The sequence below is a fragment of the Aptenodytes forsteri genome, unplaced genomic scaffold, assembly GCF_000699145.1.
Source record: "Aptenodytes forsteri isolate BGI_AS27 unplaced genomic scaffold, ASM69914v1 Scaffold249, whole genome shotgun sequence".
In the NCBI taxonomy this organism is placed as follows: domain Eukaryota; kingdom Metazoa; phylum Chordata; class Aves; order Sphenisciformes; family Spheniscidae; genus Aptenodytes; species Aptenodytes forsteri.
Window position 1 is genome coordinate 1,977,172 of NW_008796188.1, and position 17,516 is coordinate 1,994,687.

At 43.2% G+C, this 17,516-nt stretch overlaps 1 protein-coding gene across 1 annotated transcript in view; it reads left to right on the forward strand.

Annotated features, from left to right (window-relative positions):
* The window catches only part of LOC103906101 (methyltransferase-like protein 2), a 14,325-nt gene extending 2,021 nt beyond the window's left edge, over positions 1-12,304 (forward strand). Inside the window, exons 4-11 of the mRNA XM_009287940.1 lie at positions 1,376-1,467; positions 5,598-5,959; positions 7,332-7,381; positions 7,920-7,980; positions 9,151-9,290; positions 10,070-10,176; positions 10,389-10,454; positions 11,823-12,304. Of these exons, the coding sequence (XP_009286215.1) occupies positions 1,376-1,467; positions 5,598-5,959; positions 7,332-7,381; positions 7,920-7,980; positions 9,151-9,290; positions 10,070-10,176; positions 10,389-10,454; positions 11,823-11,974 (1,030 nt within the window). The 3' untranslated portion in view covers positions 11,975-12,304. The remainder of the gene's footprint in view (positions 1-1,375; positions 1,468-5,597; positions 5,960-7,331; positions 7,382-7,919; positions 7,981-9,150; positions 9,291-10,069; positions 10,177-10,388; positions 10,455-11,822) is intronic.
* The last annotated feature ends 5,212 nt before the right edge of the window (positions 12,305-17,516 follow it).

Here is a 17,516-nt window from a genome sequence, read left to right on the forward strand (position 1 = left end):
CTTGGAGGCGCGGGAGGGCCCTGCCCCGCTCGGCCAGTGCTTGGGGGTGCTAATCCTCGGGGGGTCCTGAGCCTTCCTCGGCTCCTCCTGGCGCAGACGGGATTCCTCTGGCTCCTTCGATGTTTCAGGAGAATGTGTTGCTTTGCTTTGTAGCAACTGCTTCGTTGCTATAGTTAATAAAGTTAAATGATCCCCTCTCAGAAATCTATAACCCTTTTTCATCTGTACGACTAATGTATAAATTGAACAAAGATCGTTTCACCCGTCTGCTGCCACACGACGCCGTAGCAGTGTGAGCTTGGAACAGGAGGTCTTTGGTTGGAGAAAGCTGTTGGTTTAAGATATGTTAAGCACCCAGATTCTTGAATTTGCTGGGAACTGAAGGTATTCTGCATTTTTTTGAAGTAAATATGTCCACTTTTGGTCTCTGGCTGCTATACCCTGTTAAGAATTGGGTATGTTTAATTTGTAATAAAACAATATGTGCATGTATCAGCTTGTCATTCATTTTGGGACTATACTATGTCAAAGGTATGTTACAAAAGCATACCCTCAATAGTATTTCCCTGCGGAAACTCCCAGTAATCCAGTTTTTCACAAACTTGATGTTTGTCAAGTCTTTGTTTTGTGAGTTAATATCAAAAGACTAATTCCTCCTGAGACCAGAATAGTGCTTCTTGATCCTTGTAGTCTGCTTTTCATTCACTTGTTTTAATGAAAAAAGGTCAAGTGAATCACTTTAATGACTACACAACTGTGTATGCACATTTCAGTTATTAATAGGTTCTTAATGCTTTAAAGCTTCCTGCATATTTTTCTCACAATTGGATTTAATATTAATATAACACTTTACCTTCCAAATAACCCTACTGCCTTTTTTGTTTTAACTTGAGAAAGAAAATGTAGGTTTTTAAGACAGCTAAATCAAATGGCCCATGTTGATGACCTGCCTGAGTGAACACAAGCAAGCACCTACCTGTCCGTCGCCTGTGTAGGAACAAGTGCGTTTCACCGTCTGAGAATGGCAGCTCCTCTCCAAGGAGGCGTGTTTGTGCTGAGTGCCCTCGTGGTTTTATTGTTTATGATTTATTTCCTCTAAACTTGGCTGAGCATCAGATAGGGAAAAGGATTAGGGGACAGATTTGGTGTCTCTTGGGATCCCTTCCAGTTACATCTTTTGTAATGCTGAGTGCGGTTCATTCAGAACCGGGAGCCATACGTGCTGATAGCTGTTGTACTGCTGCTGAGCTGGAATTAGAGATCGTGGAAGAGCTCCACAGCTGCCAATTTGGAGAGCTGTCTAGACCTTTCTCTTTTCTCTCTGTCTTTGCCCTACCATTCTCAGCTGAGTAGTTAATCTTATTTTTTACAACAGGGATAATGTGGAGTGGTCAGAAGAGCAGGAAGCCAGTGCCAGGAGTAAAGTTCAAGAGAACAGCTCACAGCTATTGCCACAAGATAAACAAGGTACTTTTGGATACTATTGTAATGCTGAGTCTTAACTTGTTCATACAAGAGCGGAACAGTCTGGCCAGAGCTGCATATGCATCATCATTTATTCCTCCCTTCCCCCCATCTCCCGAATCATTCAAAATACATTACCTAGTGGTTGATAATGAAAAATGGAGGAGGAGGAATCTTTCTGTTCTTAATTTACCTCTTTGTGACTTTTCCGCCTTCTCCAGAGACTCATCCTACTGGAACAGAAATGATCTTGGCTGGGAGGAGTCATCCTGAGTTGAGCTGCTCTGTTCATGTTGTGTATGTTTAAATACTTGTTAGTGTTCCTTGTCAACAAACTTCTTTCAGTGTAGAGCAACAGCCTCATTTAGTCTTATTTTCTCTGCTTGCTTTTGCTCTCTAAAGCTTAACTTCTCACAGGCAATCTTTTGTTTGCTTGCATGCTGTGGAGCTATCCCTAATGCAAGCTTGGTTTTTCTCTTAAGAGGGTCTAATAAAGTAGTGTCCATATTCATCTCTACCAGGTTAACAAACAGCATGATAATGATTAAATCAGAAGCGAAGAAAAATGATTTTATCCTGATTGAAGTGTTCATCATCAGAGAGGCAGAAAAGGGATTTCAAAGTTTTTGTTTCCTCAGACTTGGCTTAAAGGATATTTATACATCCAAAACGCAAAGCTTACCTGAATCTGAATCAAGCTAAAGGTGCGCAGCTCTATAGCCAAGTAATATAGTTGAAGCTGTTCTGAGTTGGTTAATAATGCGTCTTTCCTCCACACCTGTTAGATATCATCCAGTCCCTTAAATGATGGTGAAATGGCTTCCTGTTCCTTGCTATGATAAGAGACTTTTTTGATGATGATCTTGTTATATCCTGCTGAGTTCTAGGATGGGTCTGCTCCTTTTGTTCAAATTAAATTGAGTGTGTCATCTGTAAGGCGCTGCTGAACACTATTGGAGCTATTGAGACACTTCCCATATAGCTTCCAGTTGTGTTCACAATAGCAAATTTAATTATACCAAAGAGCAACCCTCCTAATTTCTTGGATTCCCAGAAGTATCCAGCAGTTTCTATTGTGATACCCATTGTGCTGAGTTCATTTTAAAATCTGGTTAACATTAAAGGATGCTGTCTGTCATGCTTTGAGAACCTATATACAACTATGAAATTGTGGAGCAATTTACTGTTAAAGCAGTTTGTCAGGTCTTCATGATGTATTTCCCAGACTGAACAATGGAGGCCAGTCAAATTTTGATCATTGCTATTCAGTGGGAAGCGTGTGGAGACAATGGGATGGCTGTAACGTAGGGAAGCAGCCCAGCCAAATGTGCCTGAAGGGTCTAGTATTTTGAGAATCAGTAATGTCCAAGCAGGAGAACAAAGGCAGGCTATTGGTCATTATGGCTGTATTATTCTGTGGACTTCTTGGGGCTGTCAGAATTTGTTCTGAAGACGGAGAGAAGTTCTGTGGGGTATGTCGAAGATGCTTCTCCTGGCTGGGAGCAAAGAAAGAAGTGGAAGAGTTTCTTGGTTTCCTTTTGAGGCTCCATAATTAGCCCCTCATGCAGTTCAGGGGGTCCCTGGTTCTTTTCCTGTCTTTTGTGAACAGTTACTTTTGTTTGCCTTTCTTCTGCAATGTGAAAGGGTGAGTATGGGCTTGGCTTTGGGGGTGTCCTTACAAAGACAAGCAGAAAAGTCAGGAGTCCTTATCAAGAAAATCTGTGGAGGAATCTGGCTCGCACGCCAATGTCCCCATGAGCTAATACCACAAAAAGGATCTTGAAGCGAGTATTATGTGAACTTTTCTGGCATGAGTTGTGCACGAAGTTGGGCTGAAAAATTAATATGGTCATTTTTTTGTTTTAAATCTGTTTCTTGCATGATCTTTGTCAGCTGGCCCTTGATTTCTTGCATTTATATTGTTACTGATCCTTTATTCCAGTGCTTTGAAAACACTAGGCTATGAGGTAGATGAGCTTTAAATAAAGCTTACACACATGTGGGTTGGAGCTGTTCAATAGCATCCAACTGAATTTCACAATAATTTAACACAGGAAGAGCACAATGTCTTGTTCAGCGTTATACTGTGGCAAAAATGTGGGTAATCCAAAATGGCTGGGCTGGAATTTTACTCCAGCACCTCAGGTAAGCATCCCATTACAGTCAGGCTGTCATGAGATTGTTAGGGACCAGCAGGAATCAGGACTTTGTATTTTTGTTAGGTGGAAGAGCATTTCCAGCCCCAGCAGCCTTGCATATCCCTACTAGTACATGGAAGAAGTGACAATTCAGGAAGAAGTGCGTCAGGGTATGACTCAATAACACTTCTTCCTCTGACGTTAGCAGTCATTGAAGTCTCCTATGCAAATAGTAAACTGACTTGACCCTGCTAACTTTGAGCTACGGTGAGATCATGGCACAAACTTACTGCTCTAGTTTAATACCAGACATTAGAACTTCTTTCAGCTTGGGGTTTAAGGACAAGGCTTCTTAAAAGGAGAAAATCCTTGTAGTTGAGGTAAAGAGATTATTTTTATATATAGCTCTTTGTGCTTCAGGGGTAGATCCTACTAAAAATATACATACGACTGACTTCTGGTTCTTTGTTAAAGCCATTTTTGTCTATATTTGGCTGAGGCTGCATATTTTTCCAGGTGTTCTTGGTTCATTTTACTATCTCCCTTCAGATGTCTTCTAAACACTTGTATCCTTTTCAGAAAGACTAATAAATAAACTGCAGTTCAGATAATAATACTAATCTCCAATTTCAAGATGCCTGCTTTTTCTCTTAACCCTACTTTTAGTAGATGTTGGAGAGAGGTTATCCATTCTCACGTACAGTCATCATCTTTAACTGTGGGAGAATCATTTGCGTTCAGTAATGCATTTGTTGCTGTGCAAAGATGGCTAAGGAGTTGCATGTTACTGAAATGCAGTTGGGATCTCTGGCCGTGGATGTTAATGCCTCTAGGTGATTACAAGCATAGGATGCTATAATTAGTTCTTATTTCCCAGGACAGAGAACTCATCACATTGATGAGAATTCAGGAAGCCAGGCAGAGAACTCATTGTTTAATATCTTTATTGATATCTTGATTGATATCTATATTGATATATCTTGATTGATATCTATATTGATATCATCTTTATTGATGATCTGGATGAGGGGATTCAGTTGGATTCATAACTTCCCATGGAAAAAATAGTTCCCCTACAACTGTACTTGATCTGAAATCTGTGAAGGTGTGTGGAAATAATGCTGTGGGTGACTCGAATTTCATGAGATCATGGCTTTTTAAGAGTTCTTCCAGCTTTCTGTAATACCCATCTTGCTACTGGAATGTATCCACTTGGTGTGAAAATGATAACGCTTGCTGCTAAAGTTAATTATTATCATCTTTAGTCTATCCGCCTTAGCTCTCCACAGTGTCCACTTTAATGACAGTGGTCACTTCTGTTGATTCCGCTCTTTTGTTTTAATTTCATAAACGTGTGATGCTCTAACATGCACGGAACTATGGAAAACAAAGTGCTGTAGACTGGACTCTAGCAATACTTGTGTAAAACATGCTGTCCTGTAATCTTGGAGTATTGCACAAATGCTAATTGAGCTTTCTGCCAGGCCTGTATAGTTGACTAATTTTTCTGTTTCTCCATCTGAAAAAGGGGGTAGCGTGTTGGACAGGAGCTCTTCAGCTCCAGGCAACTGTCATAGAATTCCTTGGAATTTGTAAGTGCTTGACACTTGGTATCATGAAGCTCCAAATGAATTGTTCCAGTGAACTGAACAAGTTAGTGTTAGAGATGGAAGTAAAACCTGGATTTCTTCACTCCAGTCTCCTTCAAAGAAGCCTTTTCTGTTGCCAGCTTCCTTTTAATCCTACCAGGAGACAGACAGTTTCCTCTTCTATCTCTTTTCCCTTTTTTAGTCCTAACAAAGTGGCTGTGAGGAGGCAGGCTGAGTGTTTATGTGGGATGGCATGATTTAAATAAAGGTGATTTTCAATCAATAACCTTACTTATTAAAGCAGATTGCTGAATAGATGTCTGCAGTGATCTCTCACTGTCTGAACTGATTAAACTCTGAGACCTTCTGATTTGACTGCTGGGGACGTTTTTGTTTGTGTTCACAGAGGAATACGAGGTGAATGCTAAGAGGTACTGGGATGACTTTTATAAAATCCATGAAAATGGCTTCTTCAAGGACAGGCACTGGCTGTTCACTGAATTTCCTGAGCTGGCACCTAACAGGAACCCAAGTCAAAATGGGGATTCTGTGCATGAATTTAGTAACAAAGAAGAATCCAACAATGAAGGGCCGGGAAGCTGTGAAAATGGACATTGTTCATTGGAAACCAGGGCAGAGAATCAGTTAAACCTGATAAAAAGCACACCTAAGATCTGCACAGAGGAGTTGGCTACACAGAAGTATAGTGAGCGGAATCAAAGTGATGGAGATTACCCAGGATCATCTGCATCGTACCGTATATTAGAGGTAATAGTTGTAAAAGAGAGTCACACACCAAACAGTCCCCTGTATCAGTGTTAGTGTGACTGGGACATAAAAATATGTATCATTGGCAAAGAGCAAGTGAATGGGATGATTGCCTTAAGTCAGTAAAATGTAGAAAACAGAGGGTAGCTTAGGACTGAATTAGATCTGTTGGGATTCCTTTGGTTCAGACTGTGAATTGGCAGAGCACAAGGACCATAAGAAGTTTCCAAGTTTAAAAGGCAAACTATTACTATCAGATGTTGAAACAAGCATTTAAAAGTCATCTTTTGAAGAAGCTGATTCTTTTACTTGTCTATGTAAAGCTTTCCTTTGTCCTTTATGTTTTGCATGTTTGTGCTGACTCTTGTTTGCCTTGGGAGGTGTGAAACAAAACAATGAAACCAAGAATGTAAAGATGCTGTTTGATTTGTTCCTTATGGCCCGTGTAATACCGGGGAATCTCAGATTGGTACAGGGTTTGTCCCGGAACAGTCTGTAGGACTTCTAAACATTAGACTCCTGACAGCTGGTAATGACCTTTTGCTCTGCCACCTCTATTTTGTTCACTGTAGATATCGCTGTTTTTGTTGAATGCTTCATGTTCTATGAAGTTCCGCCCTTTCAGGGAAAGTCAATATGAACTATCCTTTCGATTTTTTTTTTTATTTAATCTGAGGCTTTGAGACTTCCTCAGACTTTGATGTTCTTGGGTCATTGTGGCTTTCCTGTCTCACCTGAGTACTTTCAGTAATATCTGCAAGCCATCATGGTGTTTTCTGCTCAGTCTATTTCAATTTTACTGATCCCTTAAACATTCAGAGGCGAATTCCCCAAACCCAGTTGTGTGAGCCATCTTCTTTTCAGATGGGAACAAGTAGAAGGAATAATAAGGCAGAATCATTGTAGGCCTAGCTGTAACTTAAGGAAGAGCCATCTAGTGAAGGAAACTGTGAAACAGCAGGATGTAATTATAGTAAGGCAAACTTCTTTCTGCATTGCTCTGATTTTCTATGGAAGTGAAATCAATTAATCCATGGCCTTTGCCAATGCTTCAGTGACTCATACTGGTTGTTATGCTTGGGATTCCAGCAATAACAGTTTTCAAGAGAGTAACAATATATAGCTTGTTAGTAAGATTTCTACAAGATCTGGCTTAGTGGTTTCCCACAAATGCTTACATGTAAGCCTGCTCCTCAGAGCTGAACATGTTCAGATCTTGCAGTGAGATTTGCAAATGGTCACTGCTATGCTCAGTTGTTACTCATGAGTTGCTCTTTGTTCTGTGGCTGTAGAGAGATGATTTGAAATTAGCTGCATGGGACATGCCGAAGAAATTATTTTCACTATGTGCACATCTGCTTTGTTTGTGCAGGTTGGCTGTGGCGCTGGAAATACAGTCTTTCCAATTTTACAAACCAACAAGTAAGTAGTTCTCAGTAGGTTTTTACCTGCATGATATACCAGCCTCTGAAAAACAGTTGGAAAAGTGTTGCATGTGTTCTTAGTTTAGACAATCTCAGAGAAAGGCCAGATGCAAATGGTACCTTTGCCATCTGCAACTTGAAACGATTGTTTTGAGCTTGGAAATCTTTGGTCTTGGAATGCAATTCATCTGCAACTTCAAATGATTGTGTTTTGAGCTTGGAAATCTTTGGTCTTGGAATGCAACCAACGAAACATGATGCGAGTTTACATGTCGCATTCTGAAAGCATTTTCATACAGGCCTTAGTGTCTCTCCTTTTCCGGAAGGAAAAGTAAGCAGTCAGTTCCATGAGAGAATAACTGAGGCATAAAGGAGCAATGTGATTCACCAGATTTTGCACAAGGCATTATTGACAGAGATAGACTAAAGCCCAGGATTTCTGGCTCCCAATTCTGTGCTCTGTGCATCTGAGACACTTCTTAATTCCTGTGGAGCACCTTTATATAAATGATGATAGTTTCTTTTATTTATTTCAGTGACCCAGGCCTTTTTGTTTATTGCTGTGATTTTTCTACAACAGCTGTGGATCTTGTCCAGGTAAACTCAGTGGTGACTTATGAAGGTAGGAAGTACATGGTGCCAATTGCACATTAACACAAATATATCACAGTTGCCACCGGCTGTCTAGCTATGTTGGCAGCTTTCTTTTTTTAGCTAGCCCTGATGCTGACCCTTGTACTGGTAAATCAGGAAAATGAGCCATCAAAGATTATAGAAATGAGGGAAGTTGGAGTTCTCAAAATGTCACATTGGCAGCAGACAAGTCAGCCAGATTTTCTTTCCCCTGTGGTTGGCAGTACTTTTCTAAATCCAGTGCTCTTTTAGCTGAGTAACTGCTGAACCTTGAAAACATTCAGGCTATTTTTTAACAGGAACTGAAGCTGGTTTTGGTTTGAGTGTGCGTTACTGTCACTGCAGTTCTGGGAACGTGGTCTGATTGCTTCTGCACAGACAGCTGAGGAGGGATACTGTTGTCTGTGGAGCAGGAGGCTGGAATTTAATCAAAGGACAGATACTGCTAACAAATGTCAGGTCAGAACAGAACTGAGAATATATGAAGTATCAAATGTAATCAGTTGCTTCTTGAGATGGGGAGCACAGCAGCAGAGGCAGCATGCCATTTCATCCTCTTAAGCTGACACAAGCACTGTTTATAGAGGCTACTGCAATCTGTAGCAGCAGCTTTAGAAAAATACACAGCTTCTTTTAGAAGTCTAAATGTGATTTTTAAGAGCGTAACTTTAGGCAGCCAGGTTTGATGTTTGGGGTATTAGGGAGTAGTCTGCTTGTAGTTGAATATTGATTTCAGTGATGCAGAGAGGGTCCCTGACACTCTCACTTTTGTAAAGATTTCCAGCTTAACAGTGTAAATCCCTCACTTCTTACCACTATTAGTGGAAAATCTGACCTTAAAATTGCAATAATCCCTCAGTCCAGTTTTGGGGTTTTGGCAGTGCTGATTGTCTGAATGTAACAAGTCCAAAGCTCTTTGTAAATCTCCCATGTGTACTTCTTTTTCACATTTCACCCCTGTTCCTTGTCTGACCCGGGAACGTATCTGACCCCATCTGCCTTAGTCCAGTGAGGTTGAAACAGATCTCTGGACACACCACTTTATTATGTGAAAGTTAAAATGCTCCCATGTCCAGATGATATTGAGATCAGGGTCTGCTGCTAATGCTCTAATTTCTCTCCCCTTAAATACAGAACAATGCGGAATACGATTCTTCTCGCTGCTTTGCGTTTGTCCATGACCTGTGCAATGACCAAAGTCCTTTCCCAATGCCAGATGTGAGTCTTGACGTTGTTATTCTTATCTTCGTCCTCTCAGCGATTCTCCCAGAGAAGTAAGTTTTAATAATTCCTTCTGGTTGCAGAAGATAATGCATATAGAACTGGAGTTCCTTAACAGTAGGTCGTCTCATATCAAGCAAAATTAAAGCTTGTTCTGTGTCTGGTCCAGTTTTCCATTAAGCCTCTGAAAATGAAATTTGCAGGTACTTTCTGTTGTAACAAATTCTGGTACAGGATAGGTGTGATTTGGAAGTGGCTATAGGTGACGTCTTGCTGTGCTCACAGTTGCTCACCTGTTCTGAAACCCAGCTGCACTGAGTACTCAGCTCCCATTTGTGGAAAGTATGCTGCTCAATTTTAAGGCTCAAAGGCTACATGAATTTCTCACATGGGAGGTGGCAAGAAGGGAGGGGACAGGTTCAGAAAACAGTTAAGTGCTGTGATCTTAGTGTGACAGTGTGTTACAACCTACACTAGTCTCTCTTTCTTGTTCCCTTTGGTTTTATTTCACAGCATTTTTCAAGTTCACTTATTACTTGTTTTACAGAAACCAGTGGAGATACTTTTGTAATTATTAAGAGAGAGCAGTTAATCCCTGCTGTGGCAGGCTAAGTTATCACTGTAGAAAAAAAAGCAGAATCGAGGAGTGTCAGAAATAAGGCAGCCAAATAAAATCAACCCACCTAAGTCTGAGAGAGCTCAGAAAAGTGGTAGCTCTTTATATGAAATTGAAACATAGATAAAACTTTATACCTTCTTTTTGGAAAGTAGGCTAAGGAAACAAGCATCGTTTTGCAGAATGATGAATACTTCTGTTTTGTTCTTTCCTCAGGATGCAATGCATCGTTAACAGACTGAGTCGCCTTCTGAAACCAGGAGGAATGATTTTGTTACGAGATTATGGCCGTTACGATCTGGCCCAGCTTCGGTTTAAGAAAGGTATTTTCTTTTCCCCTGGGGAGTCTTGCGAGATCACTAATAGATGATGCTTCTGTGGAGTACTGTCTACCCTGTTTAGGAGGCAGCTCATTAATTCCCCTTAAGCACAGCATGTGCTGGGAGAAGTGCCTCTTGTCTTTACGTGCAGTTGGATGGCAGTTGTTGATTTTTAAATGATAGCTGGTAACTGTTTAAATCCCTCTTGCCCTTAGGCCAATGTCTGTCTGATAACTTCTATGTGAGAGGTGATGGCACCAGAGTCTACTTCTTCACACAAGGTAGGAGGCTAGAAAACATCCCTCTGACGCTCCTCACCTCTTTTTGTCCCTGTGCCCTCAAGTTTTGCCACTAGCTCTTTCCAGCCTGTCTTTCCTGGAGCAGTGTGAAATGTTAAGTGTCTCCCAATTGCACGGGTACCCGGGCTTGTCACTCGCTGATGCGAATATGGCATGGTGAATTCCTTAGTGGAAAATCCTTTTAGCGAAAGACTAGTGTGTTTGGTACACTGGGAGGGGTGGGATTGGAGGAGCTCTCCTTCAATCTTGTTGCCTGCAGAGGATGGAGTAAGGTGGACACTTCTTGAAGGAACTTCTCTTAACTTTACTGTTCTCCTACGAGGACAAAAGAAGGGCGTGGTTCAGCATAGAGCTGAGGCAGCCCCTCCAGTTCTGCTGCTGCTTGGTGTTCAGCAGGGGTTGTATTCTCCCTGCTTATCACCAATTGCACCTCCAGTCACTTCCACCACGGGCCCCTCTGCACGGTCAGTTTTAGAGCGGCGGCACAACTGCAACGAACTATTCCCTTCCCCACTGCACAAGTCTTGTTTGTCACAACAAAATTAATGTTTAATGCGTGTTTGGCAAACACTTCACAATGGCAAGCATCTGATAAAAGAGCACAAGCTGGGACCTGTTAGCCCTTTTCTACAGAAACTCCGTACGAATCACGTGCTCCCAGGCTGCAGTTGAACAAGCTCTCTGCTGCTCAGCAGGACTCGGTCTGGCTTTGCCTACGGCCGGTGTGCTGGGGCACTGTGATACTTACTTGCTTGGTCAGGATACCTGCCAGTGTAAGTGTTGCAGCCTCGAGGGCTCTTAGAGCTTTGATTGGGCCCCAGCAGGGTGTGGTTTTTTTAAGCATTTTTTTTCCCAAACTTAACTTTAATGAATCCGGTTCCCCTCCAGCCTATACAGCACAGATCTTATTGCCACCATTTAAAAGCATAGCTCTGATCCCATTCTTCATTCTTGCAGACTCTGAAATTCCTCTGGAGAGAGGGGGGGAGGGGGAAGGAATGGATCTGTCCCTACTCGCCAGAAGATGCTCCCTTAATTGGTTCCTAGAGGCGATACCCATGTCTGAAACTGCTGCTGTTTTCTCTTTGTCGAGTCTGTAATTCTAGTTGTCCTCCAAATAGTTCTTTCCTTCCTTGGCAGAAGGTAAACTCAAGGGTAACTAGAGAAACTGTGATCTTAATGCCCCCATAGTACAGTAGTTAAGTCCTGTCTGATCTTTATGTTTCCCTGCCAGAGTGAGACCCTGAGTTTCCTCTGGCCCATCTTTCAACATGGTTTAGCCCTCAGTGTGAGCAGGTATCAGTTACATGAAAGCTATGGCATCCTCAATCTCCTTCTCTCTGCTTCCAGATGAATTAGATGATCTCTTCACAACAGCTGGGCTGGAGAAAATCCAGAATCTGGTTGATCGGCGATTGCAAGTGAACCGTGGGAAACAAATGACAATGTATCGAGTATGGATCCAGTGCAAATACCGCAAGCCTGCTGCCCCTCAACTGTGAGGAAACAGGGCATGCTTTTTAGGTTGGAGCCTCTTCGTGGCCATGGGCAGTGTGTCCTCCTGGTGAGATGTGGTTTTACAGAGTCCAGCGCACACAGGACCTCAGTGCCTTTTACAGTGCCTAGCATCACTTCAAGTGAGTTCTGCTAAGGACGAATGCTCTAAGAGGAGACCAAGCAGTATTTTAGATGTCTTGCTACTGGTCTGAGTTTTTTAAATTATTTATGGTTTTAACAACTTAAGAAATGGCCAAGCTGTCTTACAGCAGCTGAGCAAGTTGAGTAGTGACTCTTACTCTGGATTTCCACATGAAACAGGAGAGCTTCGACCTTACCTCTGTGTTATGTGCTCTTGTCTTGGGAACAAAAACCGTACAAAGGGTAAAGCTGCTCTTCTTTGCAACTGGTCACTATGCCTAATATGGATCACTTAGCCAACTTATCTCATGCAGCTCTCTTCTAGTCATTCAGGTTTGTGCAAATCCACAAGTTAAAATACGTGGATCGAGGGTGGGAACTGAGCACATGGTAGTTTCTCCGTGCCAGTTTCCCCATGGATGCCTCATGGTGTGCAAATAACCTGTGGAGAAAGCAGTTTATGCTGCCTTGCCCTCACTGTCCACAAGGATGTTCATCTAGGGAGCCAGCACACTATAGCTCAGGTGCTATAAATTTATGTCAGACAAGGTTCAGGCTTTCAAGGATTTGGGGCTGATGCCAGTTTTGGGGCACCTCCGGAGTGCAGAGTATCACAAGCAGTTCACGGGACCAGGGTTTACACAGAATTACCTGCTTTTTCTGCTTGAACAGTGAGAAACTGTTCTTGCTGGCTGCAGCCCCCAGGTCACGAACTGCACTGCCCTGTCATGGTGGTGTGCTAAACCCAAGTAGACAAGACACCTGTCTTTGAAAAGAAATCTGAAGAATGTCTACCACTCTTGTTTAATTTCTTAGAGGAAGCCAACATTGTGGCTTTCTGAAGGTGTTTCCCCACCTTTGACAGCAAATACCTTTTATCTCAGCTTGTTTTCTTTTGTTGTTTTTAGGGTGTGGTACAACAGGTACTAGAATAAATTTTGTGGTAATGCTTTTCAATGCTGGTTTGATTAATATAAATCAGGCTTCCACAGAAACTCACATGCTTCTGTGCGCCTCATCTGAAGGATTTGGGCCACCGTTAGGTAACCGCAGTTTTTTTTCCTCTTCTGTTATCATGAGTCTCACTGGTGCCTGCTCTCGTCTCTCAAGAAGGGAAAGCCTTGGCTGATACCTCCTGCCTTGTTTTAGTTCATGAAGCAACAAGGTCTATTGTGTGTGCACCGCTGGCTGAAGAGCAGTTCATGCTACACAAAGCATGTATATTTTGTTAGCTAGACACTTGTATTTGTAGCTTACAGTTGCCTAAGAATAACTGTCAACTATAGAGACACGTAGGTTATGAAATAACTGCTGTCTTGAAATGGGGGGGAAAGGGTAAAAAGATGAGGAAATGTCATTGCTATCTTTGGAGAGTCTGCAGGAGTCCTGGAGAGTCAAACCAGGACCACCCTGATTTGTAAAGTGTTGGAAGGGGCTGTAGCAATGCTCTTTCCTGGGCATGTGGCAGCATGATCAGTTCATAACTTCCATGTCGCTGTGTCACCCTGCAGGTATTAGTATGTCTGCTACACAAAGGCTTCTGGGTCAGGACATTTCAGTCCTTCCTGTGGAAAGGTTACCCAGCAAATCCCTTCACACCACAAAGGCAGGCTGCGATGCTGGGGCGGGAATGGAAATGTACTATTGCTTTTTTTTATATATCTAGCTCTTTTAAATAATGTTGAAAGAGAATCAAATAACTGGGAAGAGGATTCTTGTTCAATTTGTTGTACTATATTTCCTAAAGGGCTAAGAAACTTTCCAGCGTCTGCAAATGGCATGGGAGGAGATAAGGCTTGAAGCAGCTGGTTTTGGAAAGCAGAAAAACGAACGGGAGATCGTTTCGCTTCACAGCTACTGTGTGGCCTTTTCTGCTTCTCCATCTCCTGTCCTTTTTTGTAAAGGCAGTTCAAAAATCATACCTTGCTACTGACCTGCCCTCGATACATCTTCACTAGGGTGCAGGGGGCAAAACAGCACATGGGGGGAGCACATGTTCCTTAGCTCTCCAATTCCTGCTGGTCAGCATGTGGGCTTGAAAAGCTGAAGGGTACCATAGTGTTGAAGGCGGGGAAAGCAGGAGAAAATGTCAACAGGGGTCTTGAATTCTCCTTCCGTCCCTCCTGCTTGCCCCTAACACATTTGGCTTCTGCCGGGCACAAGCCTGACTCAACCCAGAAGCTGTGCAGCCGCTGCTATGGTTTCGTGCTAGACCTACAAAGTCTGGTCCCCTGGCAAGGTTGGTACCTCAGGCAAGGTCTAGGCAAAACACAGCTTAAGGCCTCTGGGAGCTGAGCAAACTCATGTCTCCTCATCTTATCCAGGCAGAGAGTCAGGCTTAGCAAAAGAAGTCCTGTGAGTGTTTGACGTGACGTGACTCATGTAACCAGCTCTGTCGCTTTCAGTGAAAGACCTCCCATATGTTACTGGTTCCTTAGACAGTTCCCTGGGGTCCTTTCCCTCTTGGTCCCTGGAGGGAGACCTCCTCCTGGGATAGCTTTATCTCCCTGGAAGAAAAATTATTGACTGGGGTAAACAAGCAGCATAATTAGTGTGAATTAAAGTAATTTGAAAAATGCCTTATTAATCATCCAAAGGCGCGTAAGCAGCACAGGAAAATATGTTTTTAATTATAAACATGATTTATTTAAAGTTGATGGACTCCCCTTTAAATTTAAACTCCTGAATGGGAGAAAATGAAGGCTAGTAATTTATTTGTTTCCACTTTCAAGGCTACATCCCAGTTGCCTGCCTGGTTTTGACTTGGGCTTCATGCAAAAACTTGCAGCCCTGTGAGCCTGCAGCCATTGAAGTGGCTCTTTGCCTTTCTTAATGCTCTTCATTCTGCTGGAGTATTTAAGCAATCACTCAACATGAACCATGCTGGGCAGACATGCTTTTGTTTCCAGTCCTGTTGGTGGTGTTCAGAAAGCAACAAGTTAATGGCCTTGAATTGAGCCAGGCCTCCTACAGACAGATACTGTCTGAGCTTCCTTCATTAATCTCCGCCAGCTCCCGTTCTCTCTGAAGCTGCTGCTCTCCTGCCACTCCAGGCCTTGCCTCCCACACAGCTCTGCTCAGGTACCTTGGTCCTGACTTGCAGCAGCTTCTGCCATTCCCACCTTGGGCCTGCTGAGCAGGCTGGGTTGCACAACGGCTCTCTAGCATGTTCAAAGGAAATCTCTGAATTGACTTCTACTATATTGAAAAGTCAGGTTAAGTGCCTTTATTTTGTTCTTTTTTTTTTTTTCTCTTCCCTTTTAGCAGTGTAACATTAGCTTTAAAGCCATTCTGAACGTATCTGCTCTGGTTTTGTTCCCAGCATTCCAGTCTTGTGGTCTGTGGCTCACAGGCAATGCCAACGTAGCTTGTCGAACCTCCCAAGCAGAAGAGATGATTTCATAGCTCTTCAGAGGCGCTGCCCCTGTGATTCTGGAGCCAGACATTGTTACACTTCGGAAAGTCTGGTCCTGGCTCTTGCCAGGGGATGGTGGATTTCCTTGGAGATTCGTAGATTGTTTTGGCTGGAAGGGAACTTCATCATCACCTATTCTGACCCTTTGCATAACCCTTTCATGTAGGGGTTATGGCTTCAAGCCTGTGACTTGGGCTGAGCCAGAACTAGTCCTTCAGAAAGGCTTTCGATCCAGCCATGATGCTGAGGGCTCCAGTGAATGGCAAAGAACCCTTTGCCTCCCCAGGTACATTGTTCCTCTCACGGCATCCTGATTTCACAGATGGGCTAGAAGCTGGGAGGCAGGAAGGGAACAGGGGAGGTAAACAGAAGAAGAGGCGGGGGATTATTTCTGATACTGTCACTTCAAAAATAAATTGTAAATTCCACTGAAAATTGGAGCTTTCTCAGGAACTTTCTGACAGCACAGGAAAGTGGGAAATGGCAGTCATCCTTAGTGATTTTTATTGTTACAACAGTAATCATCAAATGCTTCTGACCAGAAGCGTGTGAGACCAGACACAATTGTCTTCTCTTCCAAATACTTCAGCTCCACCTTCTCAGGGTATGTCACCACCATTTCTAATTCTGTAGTTAGTTGTAGAGCTCCAGGATAAATGAGACCTGATTATTTTCAGTAAAACAAGAGGTGTGAGCAGAAGGAACCTCCATGTATGCGTGCCAGCGGCTTTTGGCATTGCGTCGTAACTAAAGCTGAAAGAGCTTCCTTTTGTCGTTGGCATTGGGATGAGCCCCGGCTAGTCCCCAGTAGGATTTCCTACATGAATCACAGACCCAAACTGAACTTAACTGTTTTTCCTGAGCACAGATGAAAGATGCACAGGTTTCAGTGCCTAGAAGTGAGGGCACGGATGAGGATGAGGCCGCAGGGATCAAGTTATTAAGGGATTTGGGGAGCATCCTTCCATCTCTGTAAAGACAGATGGAGGGAAGCTGAGTCATGCAGTCGTCTTTGTTCTCCTGATCAGTCCACTGGACCTGATTTGCCAATCAGAGCAGTGCCACCACTTTTGGTTTGGTGCCATGTTGGGGAAAATTAGTCCAGCAGAGAAGACGTGTGATCAGGATCACTTTTGCTATTGTAGCTATTCATCTACCTTGACAGGGGTGTGTGCTTGGCACACATCTTTTTGTACAGTGTCCATAGCATTCTGATTCTAACAATGTTGTCATACATGTTTTCAGGGCAAGACAGAAATTACTAGAAAAGTGAGGAGGAGGGAGGAATTTTTTGAAGGACTCTCCTGTGAAGCGAGGTGCTCTAGAGGGGAAGGAATTGTCAGCTCTGTGCTTAATCAGCAAAGCTCGGGAGTTTGTGCTTAGCTCTTGCTGAAGGCAGTAAGTTACTGTGCATAAGTGCCTTGCTGAATGGGAGCTTGTATTGCCGAGAAAGTGGGACACAGTGCAGGAAATTACCTATGTAGGCAACAGTGAGTGCTAATCTGAACTGAATAGGATACAGCTACCTTTGTTATGGAGAGCACAAGCCAGACCTGGCAACTTGGCTGGAACACAGGCAGGAAGAAGCAAGGGAATCTTAGCCATGTGTGCCTCTGCTTTTACCTCCTGCCCAAAGGTTGTATGGTATGACAGGAGGTGTCGTGCCAGTGAAGGCGCTTACTCTTGAAAATACGGTCTTTGGCCCACGGTTGGATGAGTGGGAACTGGCTGTGGTTGGAAAGCATTGATGGCAAAGATCACTAGCAAGTCTAACGTGTCAGCACCTGCCTGGAGCTCCCAGCCTGTTGGTCCATGGCTGTTTCCAGGAAGGAAGAACATCCTGGTGAGGTTTGGACCCTGCTGCTCTAAACTGTGCTCCCTGGTATTGAATAACCCCAAAGAGTCTTCACTGCAAGCGCCAACACAGCATGTGAACAGCGACTTGATTTTGGGGTGGAGTGCGAGCGTGACTGCTGTATTCAGATTGTTTT